Genomic DNA, 12,273 nt, shown 5'->3' on the forward strand with positions numbered 1-12,273 from the left:
AACAGTATGTCAAAACTGTACACCAGCCTATGATAAAGTGCTGAAACTGGAGACTCCTATAATAAAAGTTACTATAGAAGCATTTATACAAATTTTATATAATAAAGATAGTAAGAGCTTTATGCCAATCCTGTATTACATTGTGAACGTCTCAGAGATGTGTCAACATTCATGTCGAAGCTTATTTCCACAGTGCAGACAGGCCAAGGCTGAGACTGCGCTCTATAAAGCAAAAGCAGATGCAAACTGATAGAAATGTCAGAGAAAATCTTTATTGATGTCTTCAAATGCAGGGACGTCTGGGTCATTGTGAATTTCCACTTCAAGTAGCTTTAAAACTCACCCACCTGGTACCTTTGTATTTATTCGGTGTCTACAGAGATTCTGAGAAGATTTGTGCGTTGAGAGAGTTTTCCGTTTTTTTTCAAAATGATATCTCCAAGACAAGCAGAATGGACTGTATAAAAGCAAGACTGTATAAAGGCATCACTAAGTTCCTTTTTAGATACAGCGTATGATAAATGTTATATATGTTCTTATGTTATAAGAAAATAACCAAAAAGAACCTTACACACTCTAAAATTGATCTTTTTTTTTTTTTTTATAAAATGCTTGAAATGTTTTTTTTTTTTAAATAATGAAAGAGACACATAGTATTTTTTATCTGTTTATAGATGCATTTAATGTGGCTTAATTATATGATAGCACCTAGAAACCTCCAGTAATTCATTCAGTAAATCGTTCATTCACAACTTTTTATTTCTCTTAAATTAAGGTGAAAAGAAATGCAATTTATGAAGAAATTACAAATCCGAAAACATACCAACTGTTTCAACGCACCGAAACTATGATTAAAAAATCATTTTAATGCATTTATCATTTTAATAAGTTTTAATATATATTAATTTTGTTCAAAGCATTCACCACACAAGTAATACAGTGTATATAAAAATCATTATATATACGAAGGGATGCATAAATATTAAATGTAAATATTAAGTAAACTTGTGACTTGCAGTAGCTCAAAAAACAAAAAAACACCTTTTAACCAACCAAAAATTCAGCACTTTGGCATCAAGCTGTTTTTTTTTAAGGTAGATTAAAACACAAAATTCTTCCTGAGTTATATTTTTGTGTGTTTATGTGTAACTCTAATCCTAATCTGAATTATTCATAAAAAATGGAACACAAAATTGAGCTTTTCTTGATATCTTTAAAAAGTCACCCATCCAAAGGTTTCTGTAATTATGTAAGATTTGCATCAGAACAAGCAATAATTTGTGTTTAAAATGTCTTCATATAAATGTCGTGATATTAAATGCTCAAAATATTTCAATATAATTGAGTTTTTCAGGCTTAATAAGTGCTAAAAAATAATATCATTAACTGTCTTACGATCTGCTTCTCATTTCTTTTTTTTGGCGTTTTCACTCAAAAATCACCCACATCACCAGTTTAAAAAGAGTCACGGCTCCGATTATGAGTTTTACTGTAAAACTGAGTCCTGGTGCTCCATTGTCTTTCGAGCAGAGTTGAAACAGACTTCCCCTGTAGTTCAGACTCCCAGACGGCACTTTGAGCTTCTCCCAGAGCTCCACTGCTTCATCTTGGCAATCAGCAACTGCAGCAGATGTGCATGAAAGGAAATCGCTCCAGTATCTGTGAAATGGAAAAATGTAGCACGATCAGTTTCTTGAAAAATGACAAAGGATTTTCTTGTAGTATTTCCATCATTGGGAGCCTTTTTTTTTTTGGATTAGGCTCTATGGAAATACTTTATTAACTTCTAATCCTTCCATTTTGTGTAGTTTGCGGTGTCATATACGTTTTTCTTTAACTTTTCCACTTTTTATAGCAACCTGAAACTGACATGGGAAGAATCTGGTGAGAAATAAACGTAATCAGAAAAGGAGCTCAGATGAGGGAAGTCGTTCACAGGAAAACTTTGTCCAGACTTTTTTTCTCCTCATACAGCATCCACAACACATGATGCCACCACCATCGTGCTTCACTGTGTTTTGAGGCTTTTGAAAAATGATGGGTTTTCGTCAAGGTTACAAAGTTCAATATTGGTCTAATTGGAGATCGGATAACCTTTTTCATAATGTTTCACACCTACTTTACTTTTTTTTTTCAACAGCCTGAACAATGTTCTCCTATTGGGAGAAAATCATTATTGAAAAGTGATGTGAAATCTCATGTTGGAGAAAAAGAAATCGTTTCCTGGTCCAATCGTTGAATCTTTGGGCTAAAAATTTAACTTGTTGTGACCTCAACACAGAGTATTTACTATAATTGGCATCAATGCAAAATTTCCCAACAGCCTCAAATCATCATGTCTACAGTGAAGCATGTTGGTGGAAGCACCTGTGAAAGAGATGTGGAATGAGGTTTTTGTCAGAGACAAAATGTTGGATACGTCCCATGTTGGAGACATATAGGGAAAGATTCTCTGATCTGAACAAACCAAAATATAACTGTGGACCTGATTGGAAACACTGTTTATCAGCCTGAGAGCACTGTAAAGCCATACCATACTGTAAATGGTAGTTGGATGTAGCATGTTGTACAAATACTGGTGGGAATAATCTGAAACTGTTTAGGGCTGAAATAAAGATGCCACCAAAATGCATGACATTTTTAAAAGAAAGCCTGCTATAGTCTGCACTCTTGAGAGCGTGACGGTTCACCTTCCAACAGCTCAAGAACATTGAGCGTCCTAATTAAAGATACACTGGATGGGATCAACACAAGAATCTGATTGTTTAGGAATGGCCCACTCGAGGCTTAGTTTTCAATCTGAGTGCAAACGTTCCTGCTCCTGTGCATCTTATTCATTCCACAATATAAAAAAACGAATACTTTTTTGTGTAACTGTAACCAGTATTTATTATATTATATTATATAAAAGCTAACTTGCACTTACGAGCAGATGGTGTGCAGGTTTTCCGGATCGTCCAAGTCCTGAGGATGGTTCATCACATTTTCTCCGAGGCTGAGCAGGCAGTCTGAGAAACCCTTAAACACCATCTCACACGCCCCTGCTGCGCTCACTGCTCGGAGCAAAGACACTGAAATTGACGTAAAGATGAGTTCTACTGATGTTTTTATACAAATTCAATGATATGAGGATGATCTCATCTATTTATAATCACCAAACTGATTTGTAGATGTCTCTTAGTGATTTTAAAAGTCATATAATCTTGTTCTATGGATTTCTTTAAATAAATGTTCGAAGTTAGTCAAATTATCTACCCATAGCTTGAAACTTTCTTGTGGAAAAGGTTCAGTCTGATAAGAAATTCGTAGCATTCTTGGACATAAAAATAAATCTTGAAACTGGCTGAAGAATCTCAAGTGCGCATCATTTCTCTATGTTTAAAATATTCATCTATAGAATATAATGGCATTTTATTGTAGATAGAAAAGTTAGAAAAGGTATGAAGTCAATGTAGTGTAAAATCTCCAGTTTGGAACTCCTCCAGACAAATGCATCAAATATAAAGTAGTTAATTACATTCTTTTGTTGTTGCTTATTTTGTCTTACCTAAGTGCAGTAAACAGAGCAGAGATCCGTGTCTGTCAGTTAAATTAAATCCCATTTTACACTGTGTGAAAGCATCAGAATATCAAGCTACATCCACTCAGAGCTCCTACACAAGCTAAAAGCATCACTGGGTTCAGAATCCCTTTATATTTCAGCCTATGCACAGTACATAAAAATGGTTGCCAGATTGGAAATAGTCCCTCTGAAGTACTGATGTACGATGAAGAGTGAGATGTTGAGATGATGTCATGAATGCAGCACTACTGGGTTCTTAAGTCTGTTGATACGTTTTCTTATAGTAACAGCTTTGACAGGTTTATTTTGATGTGCTTATTATAATTTTTGCATTGTTTCCATAGCAACGGTGTATACTGGGATTTGAATGGCGGGTGTGCTACATAATCTCAGTCTGATCAAAAGTAATAATTGATAGGGTGAAGTGTTTTGTAAGGAGATGGATGATTTGACGGACGTTTTTATGTAAGGAGTCTCCAGTTTTGGTCAAAAGTAAACCTCTATACATAAAAGTTTACGTTTATCCCCCTATCTCCCCTTTTCTATTGAACTTCTGTATTGAGATTAAAAAAAAAAAAAAAAACCAGAACGACTCTTTATTGCTGCTATAACACGAATAAACATTAAATGTAACCATAAATTGATTGACAAATTATGATAAGTAAAAGTGCAAAATGCTGTGAAATAAGCAACTGAGTATATGTTGTTATTGGTAACTAAGCTTCATCACATCAATTTGACCCAATGGCTGATTTTATGTTCAACACCACACTATTGAGATGTTTAATTCCACACAGCGTCCGGTCGTGCTCCTGTTCCACCAGCAGACGGCGCTGCAACCCAATTATTCTCCCTGCACCCTGCTGAATCATTGTTTCACTGCAGATCCTGAACTTATACATATTTTAACTAAAGCGTATCACTGTGCTTGGGGTTGAGATTGTATTTCACCTGCTAAAATGAACAGCATCCAACACTTCAGAAGTTAATATGCGTATTGGCGTCCGTGCACAGAGGTTTCAAGGTCTTTGGTACGCACAAAAAAGTGTCTTTTACGAAGCCTTGTGTAGAAAAACGGAAGCACTGAGAGTTTGATGATTTGGAGGTTTGGGGAGGATGAAAAACATTGTGTAGGCCAGAGGCAGTTATTCGGGTCACTGGAGGTCGGAGGCATTACTTAGTGTACAAATACAAGGTCGTGGTTATGTAAGACTCGTGGTGGTGGAGAAAGAGACAGAGAGAGAGAGAGAGAGCGAGAGAGAGAGAGAGAGAGAGAGAGAGAGAGAGAGAGAGAGAGAGAGCGCTCTAGTGGACACTCACATTCACATTACTCACACTATGGGGCCTGCTGTATGCTCATTGTTTCCATTATTTATTTATTATGCATTGTTCACTATGACGAAAACCTGTAGAGTGCAAATGTGTGTAAAACGAAGCAGATAAATGACCGCAGTCGGTCTTTACGTTGTGTTTTTTGCTTATCAGTAAAAGGAAAACACGCACTGTTATCGCTTATATACGACAATTAGAAAGCGGTCTTGTGGCCAAGTCTTGTGGCCAACTATATATTCTGTGATGGCGGCATAAAACCCCCTAAATAATGTTGATTTGGATTTGTACAAATAGGAAAAGTCTTGATGTGTGCTGTGGTATTTAGGTATCAAAAGTACTATGATTTATTACGGCTATAATGTTGTTATTTTCAAATCCTTTTGGTCACAAGACTTAATCACCTCAGTTTCCTGTATGTGAAAAGACTCGAATGTGACTCTCAGCACACTGATCTATCAATAGAATGATATTAATGACTCAAACACTGATTGATTTCTATTACAATGATCATGAGCCCCAAATCTTCTAATTCTTTTTTTTTAAATCTCTCAAATTAAGCCACAGGTGTTGTGGAGTTTCTTCCATCATTTATTCCTCTTAAAATGTTCTGCTTGCTGTTGAACTGATGCTGAACTGTATGTTCGTGCTGAATAGACACCGCCGAGCGGCAATCAAAACAAGTGCGAAACAGAGCGCGCATTGACCGGTTATGTTTTTATCCACTCATAAATGAAGAGAAACTACTGATTCTGCAAAATGTAGTCAAGAAAAAAGGAAGATATTTGACTTTGAAATGTAGTGAATTTAAACTAAAAGTCTCCCCGAATGGAAACACTTCAGTAAAGTTACGTAAACAGATACGTGAAAAATCTACTTAACTATAATAACAGTATCAGTGCTTCATACAATCCCAAAAAAACAAATTAGTCTGAAACATTGGGTTTTTGGGTAACTGGGTTAACTTGAGTATGTGATGATTTGATTTGGCTTAATTTGCCTTTATTTGCTACCAAAATTTAGCTTTGTAGCTAGAATCCCAGCTACCAGCTTCCAGACCACACCCTAGTGGACCATTTTTACCAAGTGGTGAATTATTTTCCAGCTTCCTGATTATCTGATTACCTGACTAGCCCGAGCAAATAATGTTTTCACATATGTTTCCTGAGTGCTGCGTCGTTCTTAAAAAACAATTCATCTTTTATGTTTTAAAAAATGGGAGGGGTCAGAAGATCTTTCATTCTTCCAGCTGGCAAAAGATGGACTAACAGTTTGACCAGCTTATTCTGTGGTTTGGAAAACTGGTGCAAGTAAGATGTATTTTTCCTTAGAGACTAAATAAATAGGGCCTTTAGTTATATAGTTAGAAACTAACTAAATAGGACCTTTTTCTTTTGCTTGGGTCGAACTCATGTTTAACGAAAGAAATAAAACTCTCAATCTGCTTTGAGTATCGATGCGGACAAATGGCTTTCTTACGAGTCTCATCCAAACTCGTTAACAAACGACAATATGGGAGGCGCTCTGTCATCAAGTGCGTAAATAAACTGCAGGGATGATGGTGTAAATCAGCTAGCAAAGGCTACATCTTTCAAAGATAAAATGTCAGGTTTTCTCAACTATCAACTATCTTGAAAAAGAAAAAATTTCCAGACTTTTGCAGAATCCACAACTGTCAAATATGGTATGCAAAGCTAGGGGTGATTTCTTTCTAGCCCAGAGTGTAGATTCTTTTAGTTGGGTCTGATGATTACACAAAGTGACAATGTCCCAGATTTGATCTCCATTTTGGCTCATATATTTCAGTGTAACTTGTCATCAACAGCAAGTGATTGATGTGTAATACAGTGACGGGTTTAAACAAAAGCAGCTCTATAAGCATTTAACATTCCAGGGGAACCTAGAAGTACCCTAAGATACTCGATTGCAATAAAGCAGTAGTATATTTCATCTTTGGAATTTAATAAAAGATCGATATCAATCTATTGATCGTCTCAGCAATCTACTTTCTACAATTAACATTTATACATTTGTTGACTTCTTCCTCGTCCATGATTTTGTTGCCTGTTTTAAAAACACTGGGCACAAAGCAGGACAAATGGGATAGAATGATATACCAGTCCATGTGAAGAACTCACACGGACCCAGAGTCACACCTTGGGGGCAACTGAAAGCACCAATTTAGTGTTAAGTCTTCAGGAAGAAAGAGGAAAGCATAGACATGGACACAATCAAACGGAGAACCTTAGACAGTAACAAGAGCGCAGAATTGAGAGGTTGAGACGGAACACCACCAGGTTGGCTTTCAAATGTATACCAATACAGCAAATTTGACATCATTCCAGATGTTGGTTAGTGAGTTTTTCATTAGACAGATGTAGATTTGAGAATTTGCAAAGCTAAGGGTTAAAGGGATGGAGATTTTTTTTTTTTTTTTGAACATTGCTTTACTCTGTGAGCTATCACCAGTCTTATCATTTTATTGCATGTCACATGACACTAAGCGCTTGGTTACATCCTGTGCGATTCTGATGTTTGCATGTGAGATTATACACCTGTGATTCTCACACGATAATCCCCTGATGCAATCGTAATTCAGGCTCTGTGTTTCTGGGAAATCCTGACCCTTATAAAGTTGATTAAAGATGAATGAATTCATAAACAGAATCTAGATGCAAGAACTTTAGATGCAGGTTTTCATGTGTATACAGATACAAGGTGGTATCAAAAAGTTTCGAGAGTGGCTCTGTATACAAGAAAGTACTTTATTTATCTACATTTACATTTACTCACTTTCAAAATAGTCCCCTTGCACAGAAATACAGTGCTCCCCATGTTTCTGACATTTATGGAATGTATCCTGGAAGTCTTCTTCTTCGCTCGGATCTCCTCAGTAGTGTCAAAACGGCGACCTTTGCACCGGGTCTTCATCTTCAGGGAGAGGGTGAAGTCCGCAGGAGCCAAACTTGGCGAGTGGAGTGGGTGCGGAAGTGAGATCGTGTTGTTTCCAGCAAGAAACTCGCGTTTGAGGAGAGCTCAGTTAAAACGTGGACGTGGTCAGAATAGCACCAGTTTCACAGCTTCCTATGTACACATGACTATGTCTTTTGGCACACTGACTTATGAAGGTGCTCCCTTTGACTGTGCGTGCAGCCTTGTGCTGCCATCTGTTGGCGTGTTACAAAACTAGTCTCGAAACTTTGTGATACCACCTCAAATATGAGTACACGAACAACTTGGAAATAAACTAAGGAGTGATCAACAAGCAGGCAAGGCCTTCTCTGACTCAGAATTGCTTACTTAGATTTTAATATATATGAATATATATTCAGTTATTCCCAATAGTCAATTCACTTATTTCATAGAGTTTCTCTCAGATGTGTTGTGTCTTGCAGCAGCGCCACCGAGTGCAAGTTTCAGTTTCTATCCAATCAGATTTTATCAGTCATATGATGACAAGGTCAAAAGGAATCGCAATAATGCCAGCACTCGAAACACTGCAGGCGTCCTATTGATTTTAATCTGTTGCTTGAAGCTGTTGCTTTAACCAATCAGCTTGCGACTTGTTAACTCCGAGGCCCTCTCTAAGGCGGGTAAACAAGTTGCTATTTTGCCCTTTGATTGGTCGATCGGAAAGCACGCTAGTCAGCTCGCAAACTACATCTGTAGCAAACTGCTCAAGCTCAGATAGATTCGTCTGGATTTAATAACTGTTTCTAACTATTCCACAATGACTGACAGGGGAGAAGAAATTGATTTGGTTACAAGGACATTTTTTCAAGCCTAATTTTTTTCAAGAAAAGCTGGACGTGAAGAAAAGTGAACAAAAAGCTAAAAAGCATATTAAGTGTTTTCATGAACCAAATATACTTTTGCGTTTTCTTTCCTTGCACAAATACATATTTGCCTCAATTTCTGATCCCCAGGAAAACCATAATGCCCAAAAAACTACACAAAAATGCACAGAAGACGGTATTAAGAAGTGAATTTATTCAGATACACCGGACACAACTGAAGGCGTAAGTGTGAAACACACAGCCAATCACTATGAATGATGCAAAGAGGGTTTCTGTGATTGGCTTTGCATCCAGAACAACCATATGAAATGAATGAATGAATAAATTATTATTATTTTATTAGACTGACATTCCAACAGACACACATCAGGCATATCCCCTAGATAAACCAAAGGTCCCAGGATACACCCTTGGAGCTCACTATAGTTTTACATTTGAAACTCCTTTAAACAAATATCAGTGCTAAATTCATTTTTAAAAAGTGGCAATGAATAAACCTGGATGATTAAACACATTGCATTTTCAGGCAAACAACACCACCTCTGTGCAAAAGTTAATACGCACTGGTGTGTTTCCCAAAGCAAAAAAAAAACCAGTGTGGGGTGTGATGGTCATGCAGGGGTTTTAACTTTTGCCCACCCCTCCCCATGCACGCACACACACACACACTCATACATACCCCTCCCGTAGAGATGCTCGCAGCCTCCCCAGCACCGTCCCCTTGGAGACTGCACGAGCAACACGTGATGCAGCCGCTTATCAGCTTTACAGGGAGCAGCGCTGCTTCGGAACGCGCGCCTGCAAGACGGAAATAAACTAAAACTACCACCGTCCTGCCCAAAAAAGAGAGAAAAAAGTGGCTTTTCAGCTTCTTCCTGGTCGGAAACGTCGACGGGGTTTCTTTCTTCGGAGCAGTTGGGGAGCAAAACCATGCTCCGGGTTTAGTCGACGAACTTTGCACATCCTCTAAAAACGCCATTTTGGGCGCTCCTCTCCGGAACGAGTTTGCAGTGGGAGGTTTTTTTCTCTCTCTCGCTCTCTCTATCTCTCTCTCTCTCCCCCCCCCTCCTCCTCCTCCTTTCATTCTCTCCAAAGTCCATCATCTGCTTTTCACCATCATCACGGAGCGCAGCAGGCTGGCCGGCCCGGATCTTTTCCTCCGTAAGTTTATTATAGAAACTTTTTTTGGTTACTTTTTGTTTCTCTATTCTTTCTCTCTCTCTCTCTCTCTCTCTCTCTCTCTCTCTCTCTCTCTCTCTCTCTCTCTCTCTCTCTCTCTTTCATCTCGACGCCGCGTGCTTTGAGGTTTGCTCGAGGTGGATTTATTTTTCTCCTCCAAGAAGAAACATTTTTAAAGACCTCGGGTTTCTAAGGAAAAAACAGACAAAAAGAGGGAGGGAGAGGGAGAGAGGTGGCGGAGAGGGTGATGTTCGGAGTTCAGAGTGTGTTCTTTTTTTCCTCTCTTCCTTCTCTTCCTGCTTTCTCTCTCCTTCTCTCTCTCTCTCTCTCTCTCTCTCTCTCCCTCCCCTAACGCGTGCAGGAATGCGCGTGTAAAGGCCACTGTACCTGCGTGGAAACTCCTCTACCTGCCCGACTACAAATTAATGGTGCGTGTTTTTTTTTGTTGGTTTTTTTTTTCGTGGAAGTTGTGCGGGGGGTCAAGGTTTTTTTTTTTTTCCTTTTCTTTACTTTTTTCTCACTTGTTTTTTTTTTATTATTATTTATGACGAGCGAAAAAAAAAAAAGTTAATGATCCGCCGAGCATCTGAGCTCCATCTCCGGACTTTGGTCGGAGGGGAGCGGACGCGGACGCGGCCACGGCGGCGGTGGTGGTGGTGCTGGCGGCTGCATGAGAGGGGAGAAGGGGGGGCTTTACACGTTTCTCTACACGTTTCTCTACACGTTTCTCTACACGCTTTGACCTTGGCAGGAACGTTATTGTTTGTTTGGCTTGAGTTGTGTGTGTGTGTGTGTGTGTGTGTGTATATATATATATATATATATATATAATATTTTATATAATGAGCTTATTATTTATTACCACTGCCTCCACTCACTTCCTAACCTGATGCAGCTGTAGTTTAATGGACTGGGAGCAGAACATGTTCAGCCTAAAAGAGGAAGTTGCTATCACTTTATTTATTTATTTTTTTGAAAGAAGTTGATAAAAAGTCTGTAGTAGACCAGGCTGAAACATCGTTTCCAAGTAAAATCTTTTCTATGGGGGTTGTTTGGATCTTTTCTGTCTCCTTGATGTTCACTTCTTGATGGTGCCCTGTGTGCCCTCCTCCTCCTTCTCCTCCTCCTGCTGTTGCTAGTCGTCGTCGTCATCCGCCTGTCATGGTTCCTCTTTGGAGAGGCAGCAAAAGTGCACATCCGCATGAGACGCCGTTTGCACGTCCACGCGTTCACATTCCGTCACGAAATTCTACACCAGAGGAGGCCTGCAGATGCAAAACCATCCGCTACCAGCACCAACACCGACTCGTACCCTGATCTCTTTAGCTTGCTTTACAAACACCTCGACATGCAGGCAACACTGAAACGTCTTTAACCCATCACTCTGATCATGAAACACCCGAGATCACCCATGTTTATTCTGTGTTACGTCTTTATTCCGTCCGACCTTGTTGTCATTAGTGGAATTTGTCCCGTAGTGATGTCACAAGGTGATCATTATAGAGTCACTTTTGAGGATGAAAATGTATTCGGATACAAACATTGGACTGAACATCAGTCCCAAACTCCAGACCTCTATATGACCTTGGCATGATGTAGTGTGGTTTATGGTGGATATCAATGTCCTTTTATCCGTAATAGTTATGATGATTTGTACAGGACCACGACGGACAAAAGTCCTATTTTAAAATTTGTGAAAGTGTTTTAAACATTGTACCTGTTCGGCTTCGAAAATGGAAATCCAGAGCTACGGGCTTTCCGTAAATCATCATGAACTCATTATATAAGTTACAAAGTTTGGTTTGGGATCTGCGCTATGAAAGCGCTTTAATGGCATAAAGCTTTCTATTTTGTTTTCATTAAAAAGCCTGTGCTTTATAGCTTGAATAATTAGCTTCTCATATCGATCTCATCAATCTCAGGTCACCTTGTGTCTGAATGTAGGTTCTACTCATTATTGAACTGAACTCTGTGGTACCTGTCGCAGGGCAGGTTGTTGGGCATCTAAACTCTGCTAAAATAGTAAAACTAGTCTTAAAATAATCCAAGATATATTTTAGATGCAGTAGTTTTGGATTCCTGCCAGTTTTACAGGGTTGTCAACCCCCTGATGGAGGAGGTGATGTGAATCAAGAACCTCGTTTTGCATAATTACAAGTCTGGCAGGCGAAACCAGTGGATGGAGGAACCTTGAGTCTTGTTTATGGCGTGGTTGAGTCTGAGCGCTGCAAATGGAGCGCAGAGAGAGCTCTTGGTGATTTCATTTGAGAGGCTGGTAAAGGAGCAACGGTTTATAGCGGCTGTAAATGAAGTGATAACACGAACGAACTTGTCAAACTGGCAGTCGGCAACGTTACGTGGATAAAAGTGTGGAGAACGCTTCAGGATGTGCTGATTTTAGAAAAA

At 38.9% G+C, this 12,273-nt stretch overlaps 3 protein-coding genes and 1 long non-coding RNA gene across 6 annotated transcripts in view; 1 reads left to right on the forward strand and 3 right to left on the reverse strand.

Annotated features, from left to right (window-relative positions):
- bmi1b (bmi1 polycomb ring finger oncogene 1b) overlaps window positions 1–12,273 on the reverse strand; it is a 439,238-nt gene that overhangs the window by 339,096 nt on the left and 87,869 nt on the right. The window lies entirely within an intron of this gene.
- LOC310717812 overlaps window positions 1–12,273 on the reverse strand; it is a 433,295-nt gene that overhangs the window by 264,159 nt on the left and 156,863 nt on the right. The gene's annotated exons all lie outside the window — the stretch shown is intronic.
- Window positions 1,425–9,620, reverse strand: nrn1b (neuritin 1b; the record flags this gene model as incomplete). 2 transcript variants are annotated; one of them, XM_083526145.1, is made up of 3 exons in its annotated part: window positions 1,425–1,659; window positions 2,927–3,071; window positions 9,368–9,620. In XM_083526145.1, 3 exons carry the CDS (start codon window positions 9,618–9,620, stop codon window positions 1,428–1,430), a joined length of 630 nt encoding a protein of 209 aa, XP_083382271.1. In that variant the 3' UTR covers window positions 1,425–1,427. The 2 variants fall into 2 exon arrangements, with proteins under 2 accessions (XP_083382271.1, XP_083382272.1); XM_083526146.1 differs by lacking the exon at window positions 9,368–9,620 and adding an exon at window positions 3,548–4,048.
- rreb1b (ras responsive element binding protein 1b) overlaps window positions 9,442–12,273 on the forward strand; it is a 42,382-nt gene continuing 39,550 nt past the window's right edge. The window contains exon 1 of one of the 2 annotated variants that reach the window (XM_083525473.1): window positions 9,442–9,849. The gene's annotated coding sequence lies outside the window, so the exon portion shown is untranslated. Of the gene's footprint in view, window positions 9,850–10,199; window positions 10,296–12,273 lie in introns of those variants that run through there. The other variant, XM_083525474.1, reaches the window with a different exon arrangement.

The sequence above is a fragment of the Silurus aristotelis genome (assembly GCF_946808225.1).
Source record: "Silurus aristotelis genome assembly, chromosome: 22".
NCBI lineage: Eukaryota > Metazoa > Chordata > Actinopteri > Siluriformes > Siluridae > Silurus > Silurus aristotelis.